Source organism: Bacillus rossius, chromosome 15, assembly GCF_032445375.1.
Source record: "Bacillus rossius redtenbacheri isolate Brsri chromosome 15, Brsri_v3, whole genome shotgun sequence".
NCBI lineage: Eukaryota > Metazoa > Arthropoda > Insecta > Phasmatodea > Bacillidae > Bacillus > Bacillus rossius.
The window spans coordinates 16,228,060-16,242,270 of record NC_086342.1 but is presented as its reverse complement, the minus strand read 5'-3'; the positions used below and the strand labels follow the sequence as shown (position 1 = coordinate 16,242,270).

At 33.6% G+C, this 14,211-nt stretch overlaps 1 protein-coding gene across 1 annotated transcript in view; it reads left to right on the top strand.

Moving 5' to 3' along the window:
- Positions 1-11,668, top strand: part of LOC134539642 (DNA repair protein XRCC1-like) — a gene marked incomplete at its 5' end in the record, with an annotated part of 198,069 nt that extends 186,401 nt beyond the window's left edge. The window contains 9 exons of the mRNA XM_063381829.1: positions 1,123-1,456; positions 3,181-3,285; positions 4,195-4,570; positions 7,175-7,288; positions 7,777-7,841; positions 7,942-8,023; positions 8,958-9,203; positions 9,484-9,553; positions 11,386-11,668. Coding sequence (XP_063237899.1) covers positions 1,123-1,456; positions 3,181-3,285; positions 4,195-4,570; positions 7,175-7,288; positions 7,777-7,841; positions 7,942-8,023; positions 8,958-9,203; positions 9,484-9,553; positions 11,386-11,484 — 1,491 coding nt within the window. The remainder of the gene's footprint in view (positions 1-1,122; positions 1,457-3,180; positions 3,286-4,194; positions 4,571-7,174; positions 7,289-7,776; positions 7,842-7,941; positions 8,024-8,957; positions 9,204-9,483; positions 9,554-11,385) is intronic.
- Positions 11,669-14,211: the final 2,543 nt, after the last annotated feature.

Below are 14,211 nucleotides of genomic sequence, written 5' to 3'. Positions count from 1 at the left end.
TTTTTAGGATTAATTTTGATTTTGTTTATAGTTAGAAGCCAATTTTTTAAACTCTAGATATAATTGATTTAGTTTCTTTGCGAGATTGGGAAAATTAAGAATAATAATGAATTGTGTTGTAGTATAACTTACAATGTTTTTTTCCATTTGAGCAATCAAATTACTTATTTAGAGTACCATTGAGGATACTTTGAAGTAGTTTTAACTGTACAAGGTACTGATTACCTACACAGAAGTATTTTGGTTGTATAACTTATGATGTTTTTTTCCATTTGAGCAATTGAATTTTTTGTTTCGAGTATCATTGAGGATACTTTGAAGTAGTTTTAACCATACAAGGTACTGATTACCTACACACAACTATTTTGGTTGTATAACTTACGATGTTTTTTTCCATTTGAGCAATTGAATTAATTGTTTAGAGTATCATTCAGGATACTTTGAAGTAGTTTTTACTGTACAAGGTACTGATTACCTACACAGAACTATTTTGGCTGTATATCTAACAATGTTTTTTCCATTTTAGCAATTTAATTAATTATTTAGAGTACCATTGAGAATACTTTGAAGTAGTTTTAACTGTACAAGGTACTGATTACCTACACAGAACTATTTTGGCTGTATAACTTACGATGTTTTATTTGAGCAATTGAAATAATTGTTTAGAGTATCATTGAGGATACTTTGAAGTAGTTTTAACTGTACAAGGTACTGCTTACCTACACAGAACTATTTTGGCTGTATAACTTACGATGTTTTTTTCCGTTTGAGCAATTTAATTAATTTAGAGTATCATTGAGGATACTTTGAAGTAGTTTTAACTGTACAAGGTACTGATTACCTACACAGAACTATTTTGGTTGTATAACTTACAATGTTTTTTTCCGTTTGATCAATTGAATTAATTGTTTAGAGTTTCATTGAGGATACTTTGAAGTAGTTTTAACTGTACAAGGTACTGATTACCTACACAGAACTATTTTGGCTGTATAACTTACGATGTTTTTTTCCGTTTGAGCAATTTAATTAATTTAGAGTATCATTGAGGATACTTTGAAGTAGTTTTAACTTTACAAGGTACTGATTACCTACACAGAACTATTTTGTTCTCCTTTTCCCAAGGTCCTGCTGGTGGCATCGTCCTTCATGTCCCCGCTGGAGTCCCGGGGCGGGACCAACGCGAACCGCGTGCGCATGTTTGCGGGCGACCAGCTGAGCAAGCCGGCGGCCGAGCAGAAGTGGGACAGGGTCAAGGTGGTGTGCACCCAGCCCTTCAACAAGCACGTCAAGTTCGGGCTGTCGTTCCTCGCCCTGCGCGCCCCTGCTTCCAGCGAAGACTCCCAGGGCGCGTCCGGCAGGATCGGGCAGTTCGTCGTGAAGGATTGCGACGACGTGATACCTGTCGGGAGCCTCTTTAAGAAACGCAAGCAGCTAGGCGATTCCCAGCCACTTTCAGGTAGGCTACGTCCACCTTCGTATAATTTGTTAACATTTGTCCCTAGCAACATACATACCTGATTAACGTACACATTTTGTTGTGAAAATGTAGTATGTAGGCTATGTGGAACCTTTATCAAATATTAAATTATTTTTCTTTTGTTTTTAAAGAGCTATGATGAGCTATAAAAACCTCCTAAAAAAAATCTTTTTGAAAAATGTTGAAGGGAATTTTTTAAGTCTGTAGTTAACTTTATGACTCATCACTTTTGTTGTTTAATAATGCAGACAATGTTCATAATACAATTAAATATAAAAATTAAAATTAATGTATGTGATGAGATTATACTAAGGTAATACTATAAAGACATTCGTTGTAACAGCCCAGACCTCCGGCTAGCTCAATAGCCTGACCGTTATGTACGCCTGAACACTTGAAGAAATTTTGCTGGGTGCCAAAATGATTTTCAAATTTCATAAATTGCTACTTCAAACGATTTATGAAAGAAAGTTATTCTCTCAAATGTGTACTTTTTTTGTTTGTATTTATTCTTCCTCATTGTTAATTCCTAAAACACAGTGGCGGCCATCGTTCGACCAAAAAACTTCACATGGACATGACAAAAAAAAAAACTCAAAGCGTAAACTAATTCACTTGCACACGATATCTAGTAAATCGCCCGGAAACAATATTTACTGACTGTATGATGTTACTGTTGATATAAAATCTGCAGTCATTTGCAACTTATGGTACGAATGGTCGAGAGACCATTGTTCTCTTGGAGTGGCCACAAATTATCAAAAGAGTCCTCACATAGGCCTACGCGGCCACGTGTGTTCAAAAAATCCTATCTGACAAAACTTCCATCAGTTCAGCCTGGACCGCAGGTGTTAAATTATTTGTAATTACTTAATGATGTTAATTAATTACCCACCCCTGAAAGGTGACTGTTCCTGCCTAGTTCCAAGAAATGACTAAACAATTGCGACTAATAATTCCATTTCCTTCCTCCTAGGGGTCACGGGTCAATCATAGGATACCTTTAAAATTCATCCAATAAAAGACACTTTCCAATATTCCTCACGATTCCTTGTTCCTCTCCGATTCCTATTTTATCATCCAAATGTTCAATAACATTCTATTACCATCCCAGGACTCAGCTACTGGTAAATAAAAAAATATGGGAAATAAATATCCAAAAAATATATGAGCACACATGAAAACCATAAAAGAAAATAAGCAAAAATGAGGTAAAAGTAACATTCAGCTTCTTCACCAAATTAAATAGTAAATTATATTTTCAGAAATAATCAAAGTATGAACTACTGTAAACCATACTCCCAAAATAGATAATAAGTAGTAATTTACATTACAGCAGAATACTTAACCAATTATAATACAATTAAAAGCATAGTATAAATTTACATAAATATTTTGTAAGTTGGGGGGGGTAAGAGCCTGTGTCACTATTAAAAGGTATAGAAAAATTATGTACTGTGAATAATATTGTTATTGATTGTAATGAACTGAGGAACTTAATACATAGTTATGTTTATTGCATTTTTTGCTAAATATGTTGGAATAGTATGTTGAAGGTCAGCATTAAAAATAATATTTATACCAAATTTCATTTGAAAATGAAGGGTCTGCAATTTTGATGATACAATTTCTTCATTGTGTAATTTATTACGCTTGTTGTATAGCTAAACTGGAGTTGAAACATTTGTGTTGAACCCCTGAAGGCGCGGCGGCAATAAGAGAGGCTTCTAGTCCTGCAGCGCTGGCCAAAGCAGCGTCAAAGCCAGCGAAGGGCAACCCCCAGGAGTCTGACATCTCGAATGGTGAAGGTAAACATTGTTGGGCAGTTGGGATGTATATGTACTTCTGCAAATACTGTTTTTTTTTCTTTCTTTTCTTTCGAAACAAATTTGGAATCAAATATTACAATGTTCACGAATATTGAATATTTTTTCAAATCCAATTTTAACATACAGTGTATTTGTTTTTCACACTTCACAGGAGTCGAAGAAGAATGTAATCTGAAATACAGTAAAATTAAAAGAGAGGAATATACATGTAACCATAACAAAGGAAAGGAAATTAAAAACAACTGATAATAGTGATAATGCATTTTCTTTAACCAGTAAATTTTAAGTTTGAAAGTTGTTTTGTTGATCTGATTATATGTGTAAAGTAGAGTATTATTACTAATTTTAAATCATGGTCACTGATTATTTGTTAAATATAAAAACAATATGTAAATAATTTTGCAGAAAACAATAAATTTCTCATTAACTCAACTTACATGTTACACTTTTTTTTTCCTCAGTAAATTTTTTTGTGACCCACATGGTGTAGTCATATCCATTTTATTCAAAGAATTAAAAATTAAAAATTAAATTGGAAATTTTGGATCGAATATCAAATTATTCACTAATATCAAATATTTTTTGAACACACTCGACCACTACTGTAGTGCATGCAGTAGCTACGTGACTTATTTATGTGTTGTGCCTATAGTGACCATATTCTCCTGTTTATGATAAAAGATTTTTGTGCAAGTTTGAGGATCTCAAAGCTGATTCTGTTCTTGTATGACAGGTCATTTTCGTAAGCAGTGTGCTGTCATATCTTTCATAGTAAGACCTCTGTATAGTATTTCATATTAAAAAGTCTTTTAAACATTTTTTTATTATTGTTATAAATATAGCTGACCTTGTATTAATCGAGTTCTATCAACTTTTTTCTTGTTCAAGGAAAGGCTAATGCTGAAACCAAAGAAAGAATCGGCGGTAGCAAAGCTTCGGACGAGAGCTCTGAAGACGGCAAGGCTTCGTCGTCCAACGGGAAGGTCGTGAGTGCCGGAAGGAAACGCCCGGACGACGGTGAAGCCGAGACGGCGAAGGGGTCGAAGAGGGAGGTCGACCCCGGGACCTCGCGGAGGGCCAAAAAGCCGCGGCCGGGGCCGGAACCCGCTGCCGAGCGGAGGAAACCTTTCGAGAAGTTGCTGGAAGGGGTCATGTTGGTGATCAGCGGCTATCAGAATCCCCATCGCAGCAACGTGAGGTGTTTCGCGTTGGAAATGGGCGCAAAATACCAGCCTGACTGGACGGACAGATGCACCCATTTGATGTGAGTGATTGTCGTGAAATTTACACATCTCTCGGGAAGTTAGTTAACGTATTGTCCCGAATATGAGTCGGAATATTTTCCCCTAAATTAAAGTAAAATGCACACCTGTCTTACATGAGGTCATTTCAGAAAATGCAAGAAAACAAAATACATGTAGTATACCTTGAAAACATCTGGAAATTTTATGAAATTTTACAATGGTGCATAACTTGTTTTATAAATAAATTTGTAACATACAAATTGCCGATTTGTAAGTTGTAATAGGGTGCCAGCAATGAAGAGAGTATGTGCTTCAGTGATGGTGATAATGATAATGACTGAGATTGTTAAGTTGTTACCTCCAAGTTTCAAGTTAAATTTTATTTCAAGATATATATTTAGTAATTTTGGTGTGCAAACTTTACTGGTAAATAATTTATGCATAAACATATGTAATGTGACCAGCAGGTTCCTAAGGAGTACATTATATTATTTGTAAGCAAGTAAATTTTTTTAAGTAGTTTGGTTTCTGGGTTGTAGCAGTGTCCTAGGCGAATAATGTACCGACGTTTCGGTCGACATTGCAGTCGTCATCATCAAGGAGCAGTTACCTACAGAGGTTCTTACAAGTTATCCTGTCTTTATATACTGTCACCTGAGGAAAAGGTGCTTCCTGATTGGCTGCAGAGGTGGGCCAATCAGAGCCTTCCTTTCTTCTGGTTGGCTGGGCTGTTTTGTCAATCAGGGACGATCTGTCTGAAGTTGGATGTGGAGCTATGTTTTGAGGATTTCTAAAGAGTGGGTTCCATATTTATCTTAATTTGTAGCCATCTTCTCTATTAATATTTGCTGGGTGTTTTAATATTTCTACTGATTCTCGAATGTATCTTTTATTGTATTGTCGGATGTTGGATATGGTTTAGAATTGATCGAAATCAATGCTGTGTCTGGTTTCCATGGAGTGTTCTGCTATAGCTGATCGTGGGTTTTCATGTTTGTAGTCACTGATGTGTTCTTTAACTCTTGTGATTATTCGTCTGCCAGTTTGTCCCATATATACCTTGCCGCAGGAACATGGAATCTTGTACACACCGGCTAGGTTTTCGGCAGGAGTTTTGTTCTTCACTGATGTCAGAGACCCCTCAATCTTGTTTATGGGTTTGAGAACTGTATGAATTTCATGCTTCCCAAGAATTCTTGCCACTTGGTCTGAAATTCCTTTGACGTAAAGAATGAAAGCATTATTAGGAAGATACTCTTTCTTTTGCTGTTGAGGTGGCCATTGTTTCCTAATTTATGATTTTAAATAACAATTTTCTTGAAGAGCACTTGTTAGATGTTTCATTTCTTCCCCAATATAGTTTTCAGATATGTTTGTTCTACATCAAGAATTAAAGTGATTTTCTGATAGTAAATAGTAAAATAAAAAATAGGATGAACAAGTTGGGTGGTACTTTTTCAACTCAAAATTCATGATGTGCAGATTACTGTTATTTAAAGGCTCTCTATTAAAAATTTAAAGTTAGGAAAACATGATTTATCAAGCTCAGCTAATTAAAATGCTTATAATAATTTCATTTGTTTAAGTAAATGAGTATTATTTTCATGTGTAAACTGTTTTCATTCCTGGCAGCTAATAAAGTAAATTTAGTTGTGTCCTTATGCTCTGCTGTATTATTTATACCAAATCATCTTCTCTTAAATTTTTTCTGTTCCTTTCTTCTCACATATTAAAAAAAAAATACATTAACTACTGAAAACTAAATTTTTCTCACAGAAGGAATATAGTCCTACTGGAATACTTTTATTTTAATTTTACATATTAAATAGTAGATATCTAATATTGAATGGTTGGTTTGATTTTATTAGCTCTGATGTAACAAAAGTGGTTAGCTGCATAATTTTTGTCAATGTTGTATAATTTCATGAAAATTCTTTGAAAAACCTTAATTGCCTGGGAAAAAAGATCCTGGAATTTGGTTTTGCCAAAAGAGTAGCCACCCTGTTGTATGACTATCCACAGTTTAACTCCACATTCAGGGTTATTCATTGGCTCAGGTTCCTTCAGCTAAATCGCGACCTAATCGCAGAAGCATCTGAAAGGTAATTAATAAATCATGTTTAAATTTTAACCTATTTTGTTACACATTTTAATCAATTATTGTATTGTGAGTGAAAAAGCATTCATGGTATTTTATTATACAGTATATCGCGGACAGTATTCAATTTTTGTCAGGTTTGCAGTCTGTTACATTTGTTATAAAAACCTTAATAGGTTGAAGTAATTATATAATTTTTTATACCAGTAAATGTGTTCAATCAATAGCTTAAAAATTTTGTTATCATATTAGTATAATTTCTCAAAAATGTTCCTTTACAGGCACCTTTATGTTATTATGAAGGAAATTTCTTCAAATATTTAATTGTAGTATTTGCTTTGTCTACAGACAAATTTTTTTTTTGTGTATTTGATACAATTAAAAAAATGCTTCAAGTACTTAATTGGTTTTTAGATTGTTTTTATAATATAATTTTTAAAAATTGATTCACGTTTAATTTTTTAGAGTGCTATTTTATGAAAAATAAGCTAACTGCAAATTGTAAACTATTGTACTTTCATTTCAGTTGTGCTTTTCAAAACACACCCAAGTTCCGGCAGGTGAAAGGCAAAGGCAAAATTGTAACAAAAGAATGGATTGAGGAATGTTATATACAACGCAAGCGATTACCGTGGAGAAGGTAAGTAAGGAGTTTTGCATTATTATTATTATTATTATTATCTTTTTTACTTGTGCAGAAAATTTTTTGAACATTATTATTATTTTTTTTTAATATGAAGATCAGACCCGAAAATCACCTTTTATAGTTCTCATTAGAACTGAATTATACTTATAAGTGATGTGGTCAAGCAGGAAAAAATAATCTAAAGTATTGATTTTACGAAGACATAACATAATAAGCATAGAATTGCTGGTACTGTTTATGGTACTTGAGATAATGATAATGGAACCCTATTTTTAAGGAATATTTGTTGGTTGAGATATTGCCGGCTTCTAGCTTGTAGAGTAGACATGATAGTATGTGTATGCATATACAGTGTATTTATGGTTTCGACACAAGACTGAGAATCCTTTTTCTACAGTTTTGTTGGATTGTTTAAAATGTGTACAGGGTTTTCAGAAAAAAAAAACAGGTACTGTGTATTATATTGTGCTTTTTATTTGTAGGTTTGCTTTGGACAAAAAGGACAAGTCAAAGAATGAAAGCGAGGATGAAATACTTGAACTCAAAGGTGGGCTTGTTTGCAAATAATGATATGTACTTAATTTGGCCTTTACATTCTCTTTGATGCAAACATGTGTTGAAATTGTTTAAAAAACTTTTTTTTGTAGATGAACCAGAACATTCATTTTCAAGGGGAAATGAGAGATTAAAGCCTAAATCTGGTTCGGACACAGACGACGATATCCAGATGTGAGTGAGACTTGGTATTTTTTTTATTCTTGTGCATTTCCTCTTTTACTCCTAATCATTTGGTTCATACTCCTTACTTTTATCATTCATTCATTACATATTGTGCTGGATACATTAGAAGCCTTTCTTTGTTTACATTCAGTAAAACCTTTGAATATAAATACTATATAGAAGTCGCGAGTGGATAGGATTTACTCTACGTTTTTCAGGAGCGTATGATGAGCAGCTTGGGAACTTCACCGCTGCAGGGCTCTGCCGTAACGCCCTGTATCGTCTTAGGTTGTTATTTACACGTTAGAGCACAGCACTGTCGCCCGCTGTCATTCCCCGCACCCCCCACCAATCATTCACTGCAGCTAAAGGCATTCAACGGGAGGGGGAAGGGGTGTTTGAAGAGTTCGACACTTGTCGCTAGGGACCACCACAAGTCGATGCCCTAGAGATGGTGGCGATTACGGCGGTGAATTAACCAACTACCTCAAACCGTATTAGAAATTTTAACCTGGGCTGGCGACTTCTATACAGTATATATATTCAAAGGTAAAACTGTGCCATTTTCCTATCAGTACTGTTTTACTCTGTTTTAACTGTTTGTAAATATTAATTTTATTGATCCGATCTGGAAAGTATATTATATCAATACCCCGTGAAACGACTGCAACAGATTTATGTGAGGCATTGGCTGTCATTTCACAGAAGTTATTTCAATAAATAAATGTAAGTTTTTTGTTTGCTAGAGGAATAGGCTAGCCAGCCATTTAATAGTATTTTTTTGGTGATAAATCATGTAAGAATATTTAGCTCTCAAACATGAAATGTTTATATAAAATCATCTGTCATGAGAGAGTGAACTCGTCTGTGGGTTATTCTTATGACAAGGTTGCACTCCGGTAGCAAGGCTTCATTTTACGTGATCTTGTTCATTCTGTTGAAGAGTGCAGGTTGTTGGCCCTGGCAACAAAGACGGCAGCAACAACAGCGTGTGTTGCACAGACCCTTACGATGACGACACGGATGTGGACAGCGACACGGATGGGACAAAGGAGAACCACCCAGACACCTCTCACATGCCACTGCCGTTCCTGCCAACTATGTTCGATGGGAAAACCTTCTACCTGAGCGAAGATCTCGGCAAAGAGACAAGAAAACAGTTGCAGCGTTACATAATTGCGTTCAAAGGGTAACTTTTTTGTATGTTGATTTTTTTTAAATTATAGGTGTGATATTTTGTCTCTAATTTCTTATATTTTTTTTAAAGTTATTACAGCTAAAACTTAATTTTCTTTATGTTCATAAATAATTGTTGTTAATTATAGGTGTGATATTTTGTCACTAATTTCTTATATATTTTTTAAGTTATTACAGCTAAAACTTAATTTTCTTTATGTTCATAAATTAAAGCATTTAAAGAAAACTGGTGAGGTGAAATAAGTTATTGCTGTTGTGTTTATTTGTTTCAGAAAAGTTTTGGAAAGTCTGAGTGCGGAAGTGCACCTTGCAGTAGCAAACTCGAGAAAGAGCATAAAGGAGGTATGTAGTACCAAGTACATAAATAAAATTAGTTAAAAAGCCCGCCTTAACCTGTTTGATATTATAGAAGATTTTCTCGCATGGTGGTTGGCCGGTTCTTGCACGCTCGGCTCAGGCGGAACATGAAAATTTTTTGTGCGTGCAGCTGGTGTTCATCATTTTATAAGACGTTATCACGTCAAAAAAAAATGAGTACATCAGTTTTATCTGTGGGTCAAACTTCCTTAGAGAAGAATGGCTTCTCTAACAGGCACAGACACCATGCAAATTACGACAAACAGTTGTTATTTATCAGTATATTACAAAGCATTTTCACATTTTTATTTTATTATTGATGGCACAATCTAATCTGGAAAGTCATATTTTAATACCGGTATATCAGTCCTGCCACTTAAGAATTTGTTATTCTCATGCCAAGATTTACCTATATGTTAAGACTTTAATTATGTTACCGTATTTCTTTCAGTACATCATTGTTATCAAAGTTAAATCATTTTTTTTTAATGAAATTTCCCTCTTCCAAAATTTTTTTCTCAGATGTCATTAGAGTTCTATTGATTCTTAAAAGGTAGTACCCTCGTAAGACGTAAAAATAAAACTAATTTTAAAAGTAGGTGTACAATTTTCAAAGTTATAGTAATAAATCATCTAACATTCAAGCAAGTGTTGATTTTGAGGCCGGCCAACACGTCATAGTTTAATAAGACAGAAAAAGAGTGATTCAATGTTGCCATGAGTGTGAAACAGCATTAGAAACTACAATCAGTTGTGTTGTTGTTTGTTTTCCAGTGTAGGTTCATTGAAAAGATTAACACAGTATGTCACTCACGTATAGAACACATTTATGAAGAAAAAAGTCTCTTTTTACTGGCAAGCAAAGCACAATGCAAAACTGGCTGTGTTGTACAGGGTTGCTGGCTCTAGACTGTGAGAATGATTATACAGTGTTGCTAGATGGCTACAGGTCATCGAATTAATAAATGAATCTGGAATTCTTAATTAAAGCAACGCTCCTAACAATGTAAGAAGTGCATTAGTGCATGCATGTGATGAAAAAATTAAGATTAAAAAAAAAAGAAAAAGTGATGTGATGTGGGAAAATTAACATCAGATCCTGATTTAGGATGCAAAAGTCATCCTTAAAGACAACAGGATGGCAGCAATAAAACTATCGCAGGCCAGTTTAATTTTGACCCAGCCCGTGTGACTGTTATGATAACATATGCGTTTCTTTTTGGTTTCATACTAGGCACACACTGTGGAAGGAAATCCTTAAAAGAATTATTACTATAAATTTTTATGAGATGATAATAAGTAAAACTTTAGCTTTTTTTTTCTTTTAAAAAGTACTTGGTTTTTATCAGCATCAATGTTTTAGAACTATATGTTTTTAGTACTATTTTTTTGCTAGCTCGTTCTTTGTGACAACACTAAACTAAGAAGCTTAAATCTGTGACTGTGATACAAGGTTTTATTCAACTCCAGGCATTCAAGAGGCTTTTAATAGTTGTGTGTCACCATGGAGAAATCTTCTAAAATGTAGAACCAAAATATTGGTTCCATCAAACCAAGAATATTGGAAGAGTCCAAATGGTCCGTGTGCCAGCAGAATTGGAGCCCAAACAAACTGGATTGTTGCTAGGCAATGATGAATAATTTTCTCTACCCAATATGGCGGACAGAAAAAAAAAGAGGTTTCCAATGTAGTGCTTCAGCTTTATGCTTCCCCCTGTGATTATAAACACTTGGACCTTGCAAAACATAGTTAGTCGAAAGCATGCGATAAGGGAGTGTTTTCCTATTTAAATATATATGGTTTTTGATTGTTTCAGGTCGAAAAGTACCCACATGTTACTGTCGTACGAAGCAGTTGGGTGTGGGCGTGTAATGATGAAGGAATGCTCTTGCCCACTTCAAATCACCTGTTATAGTGCTACAAAATTTCTCTCAAATCTGTGAAGTATTGGGTTGAACTTATTTTTTACAGAAATTTCTGTTCCTAAAAAAATACATTGTCAGCATGTGAGAGTTTGTAAATTTAAAGATTTTCATGTTTTTATAATACATATGTACCTGTATGTTCATAATTCAGAAATACATGGTTTTCCTATGGAATGTTTTAACTCTTAATATTCTTAGGCTTTCAGGGTTTCACAACTGAGCCAACCTGTTCTGATACCAGATAGTTCCTTTCCAAACACACATACGTGCATGCATGCGGTGCCACTTGTACAGCTTTGAACTTTAAATTCTGTGTGTTAGTGTGAGATACATACACCATGCCTCCAAGCTATGAAATTCAGTGGTGCATCTTTAAGGAAACATTTATAGAATAAAATTTGTTGCAAATATATTTATGAATGAAAAAGGAGTCTACAAAATTTTTTGTATATATTATCGTTTTAATTTATAATCAGCAAATCTCCACATGACCCTCTGTTCTGCATTTATTGTCTCTGTGAACCTCAACTTATTTGAAAAAACTATACTCTTTACATTTTAGAAATGTCACTTATGCTACGTTTGACCGCTGTTGTTTAATGTTGATGAGGCAGGAAAAAAAAATTTGCATTTGCAAATAAATACCCACATTCAGATACAAATAGTGATGCAGTTATTTTGGATGATACTAAGGTGAAAAATGGCATATCAAGCATTGCTGCATATTCATCACATTTGATGTGAATTCAGTTAGATGAGTTGTAAAAATAGTTGCATGTATTTTTATGGAAGGAAGTACTATAGGTAGATGATGGGATGAATAGAATACCTGAAGCAAATTATAGCAAGCTTTGTTCTATGAGAGGGCTTTTAATATTTGTAGGCACCATATATGTAACTTATTGCGCAGAGTTTTTGGTTTCAACTTTTGGTGCGATTACTCAACAATTTCAGGTTCAGATTATGTATTATTTCATAATTATAGTTGTCTCCAGTTTGCTTGGAACAAAGATCTGAAACTTTACGCAAAAAACTGTGGGGTGTATCGCTGAACATGCAAATAATAAATAGGGTAGCTTTAAAAATATTTAAATATTTGTTACATGACATATTAAATATGCATCAAGTATAATTTTGTTCTGAGTTAGAAATATAAGAGCAGATTTTTTAAGCTCATCGATACGTGTCTCTTTTATTTTATCTGTTTATTTAAAAATACAATTCGTGTAAAATGCAATGTTCTAAATTTTTCAAGGAACTTATTGAATACCAACATAAATAAGGTGCTCAAAAGCAGGAAGATAAACATCAAAAAGAAGAAAAGGCTAACAAAGGTAAGACAAATTTATTTAATATTAGGTTTGTGTCATCTGTCACAGATGAAAAACAAATTAAGGAGGCAAATAATTTGTTCAAAATTCCTCATTGTTCTCAATATTCACAAAATTAACATTTATAAATCTACTCTGCAGTCTCTGATTTGCTCAACAAATTAACAGAACTAAATATTGCTGATTTATTTCCTAATGAGTGTGTTGCACTGCACATATTCTGCATACTTCCTGTTCCTGTAGCTCAAGCAGAATAAATAATTGTATTAGGTCTACAAAGACTTACTGATCTAGGAACATTATGCATTGAATCAAGAATTGTATGGACATTTAATTTTGATTCTATTATTCAAATGTTCGCTGATGTGATAACATGAGAAACTAATTTTAAATGATTATTTATTTTTTAGCTGTTTCTGTATTTATTAAATTTTAATTTGTTCAGTGTTAAGTAAATTGTTATGTTTTAAAAATAAAAATTGTCATTTTTTTTGAAATGTATAAAGGGATAAAAAGTTTTATTGAGAGAAATGCCAAAAACTTTTCTAAAATTACTATTAAAAATCACTTAGTGTTGTCCTATTTATACAGCATTATAATCTCTTAGAAGTTTGCAGTCCTTATTTTTTAAATGGGGAGAGTTTTGGAGGAGTATTAATTAATAGAAACAAAATATTTGCCACCGGGCCCTTAATTTCTTTTGATGGCCCTACCTGTCAATACCAACTTGGTTGAATCACAAGAACTAGCAAAAAAAAAAAAAAATAAATAAATAAAAACACCACTTAAAACTACATCAGTTTTTTATTTTTCAATGCACATAATCAATTTTAACACTTTTTCCAAATTGCACATTTACTATCGTAACCGTGTTTATTAAGCATGTAGATCACAACACGGGCCGATTTATCGGTTGCCATGAGTAAAACAAATACAGACAACACACACTATTATATTTGAAAATAAATTTTAAAAAAAGTTTTACAATAAAGGCAATTTATTATGTAATTACAAATTTGCAAGCTTTCACAAATGAATAAAGGCCCGTCTACAACAATCCGAACCTGTGGGCAGTCTGTATCCATAACCAAATGTGAATGACCACACATTGTCGTAAGGAAAACTGCCTTGTCTACTAGTGATGTCTGAAGACTGAATCCACCAATTTCTAAAGTAGTCTCTAGAGCACAGTAAATATAGAGCACAAAAATAGGTATTTTTAATTGTTATTGTTTTCATGCATTATAAATTATGAGTATACAGCTTAGTTTTGAATATTAATTTAACTTGTGAAAGTTACTAGTTCTATAAGGTTTAGTTATTCGGTACCTAAGGTAAAAGTAAATTTTAATAAATGAATTCTAATCACACCTCCAAAAATTAATT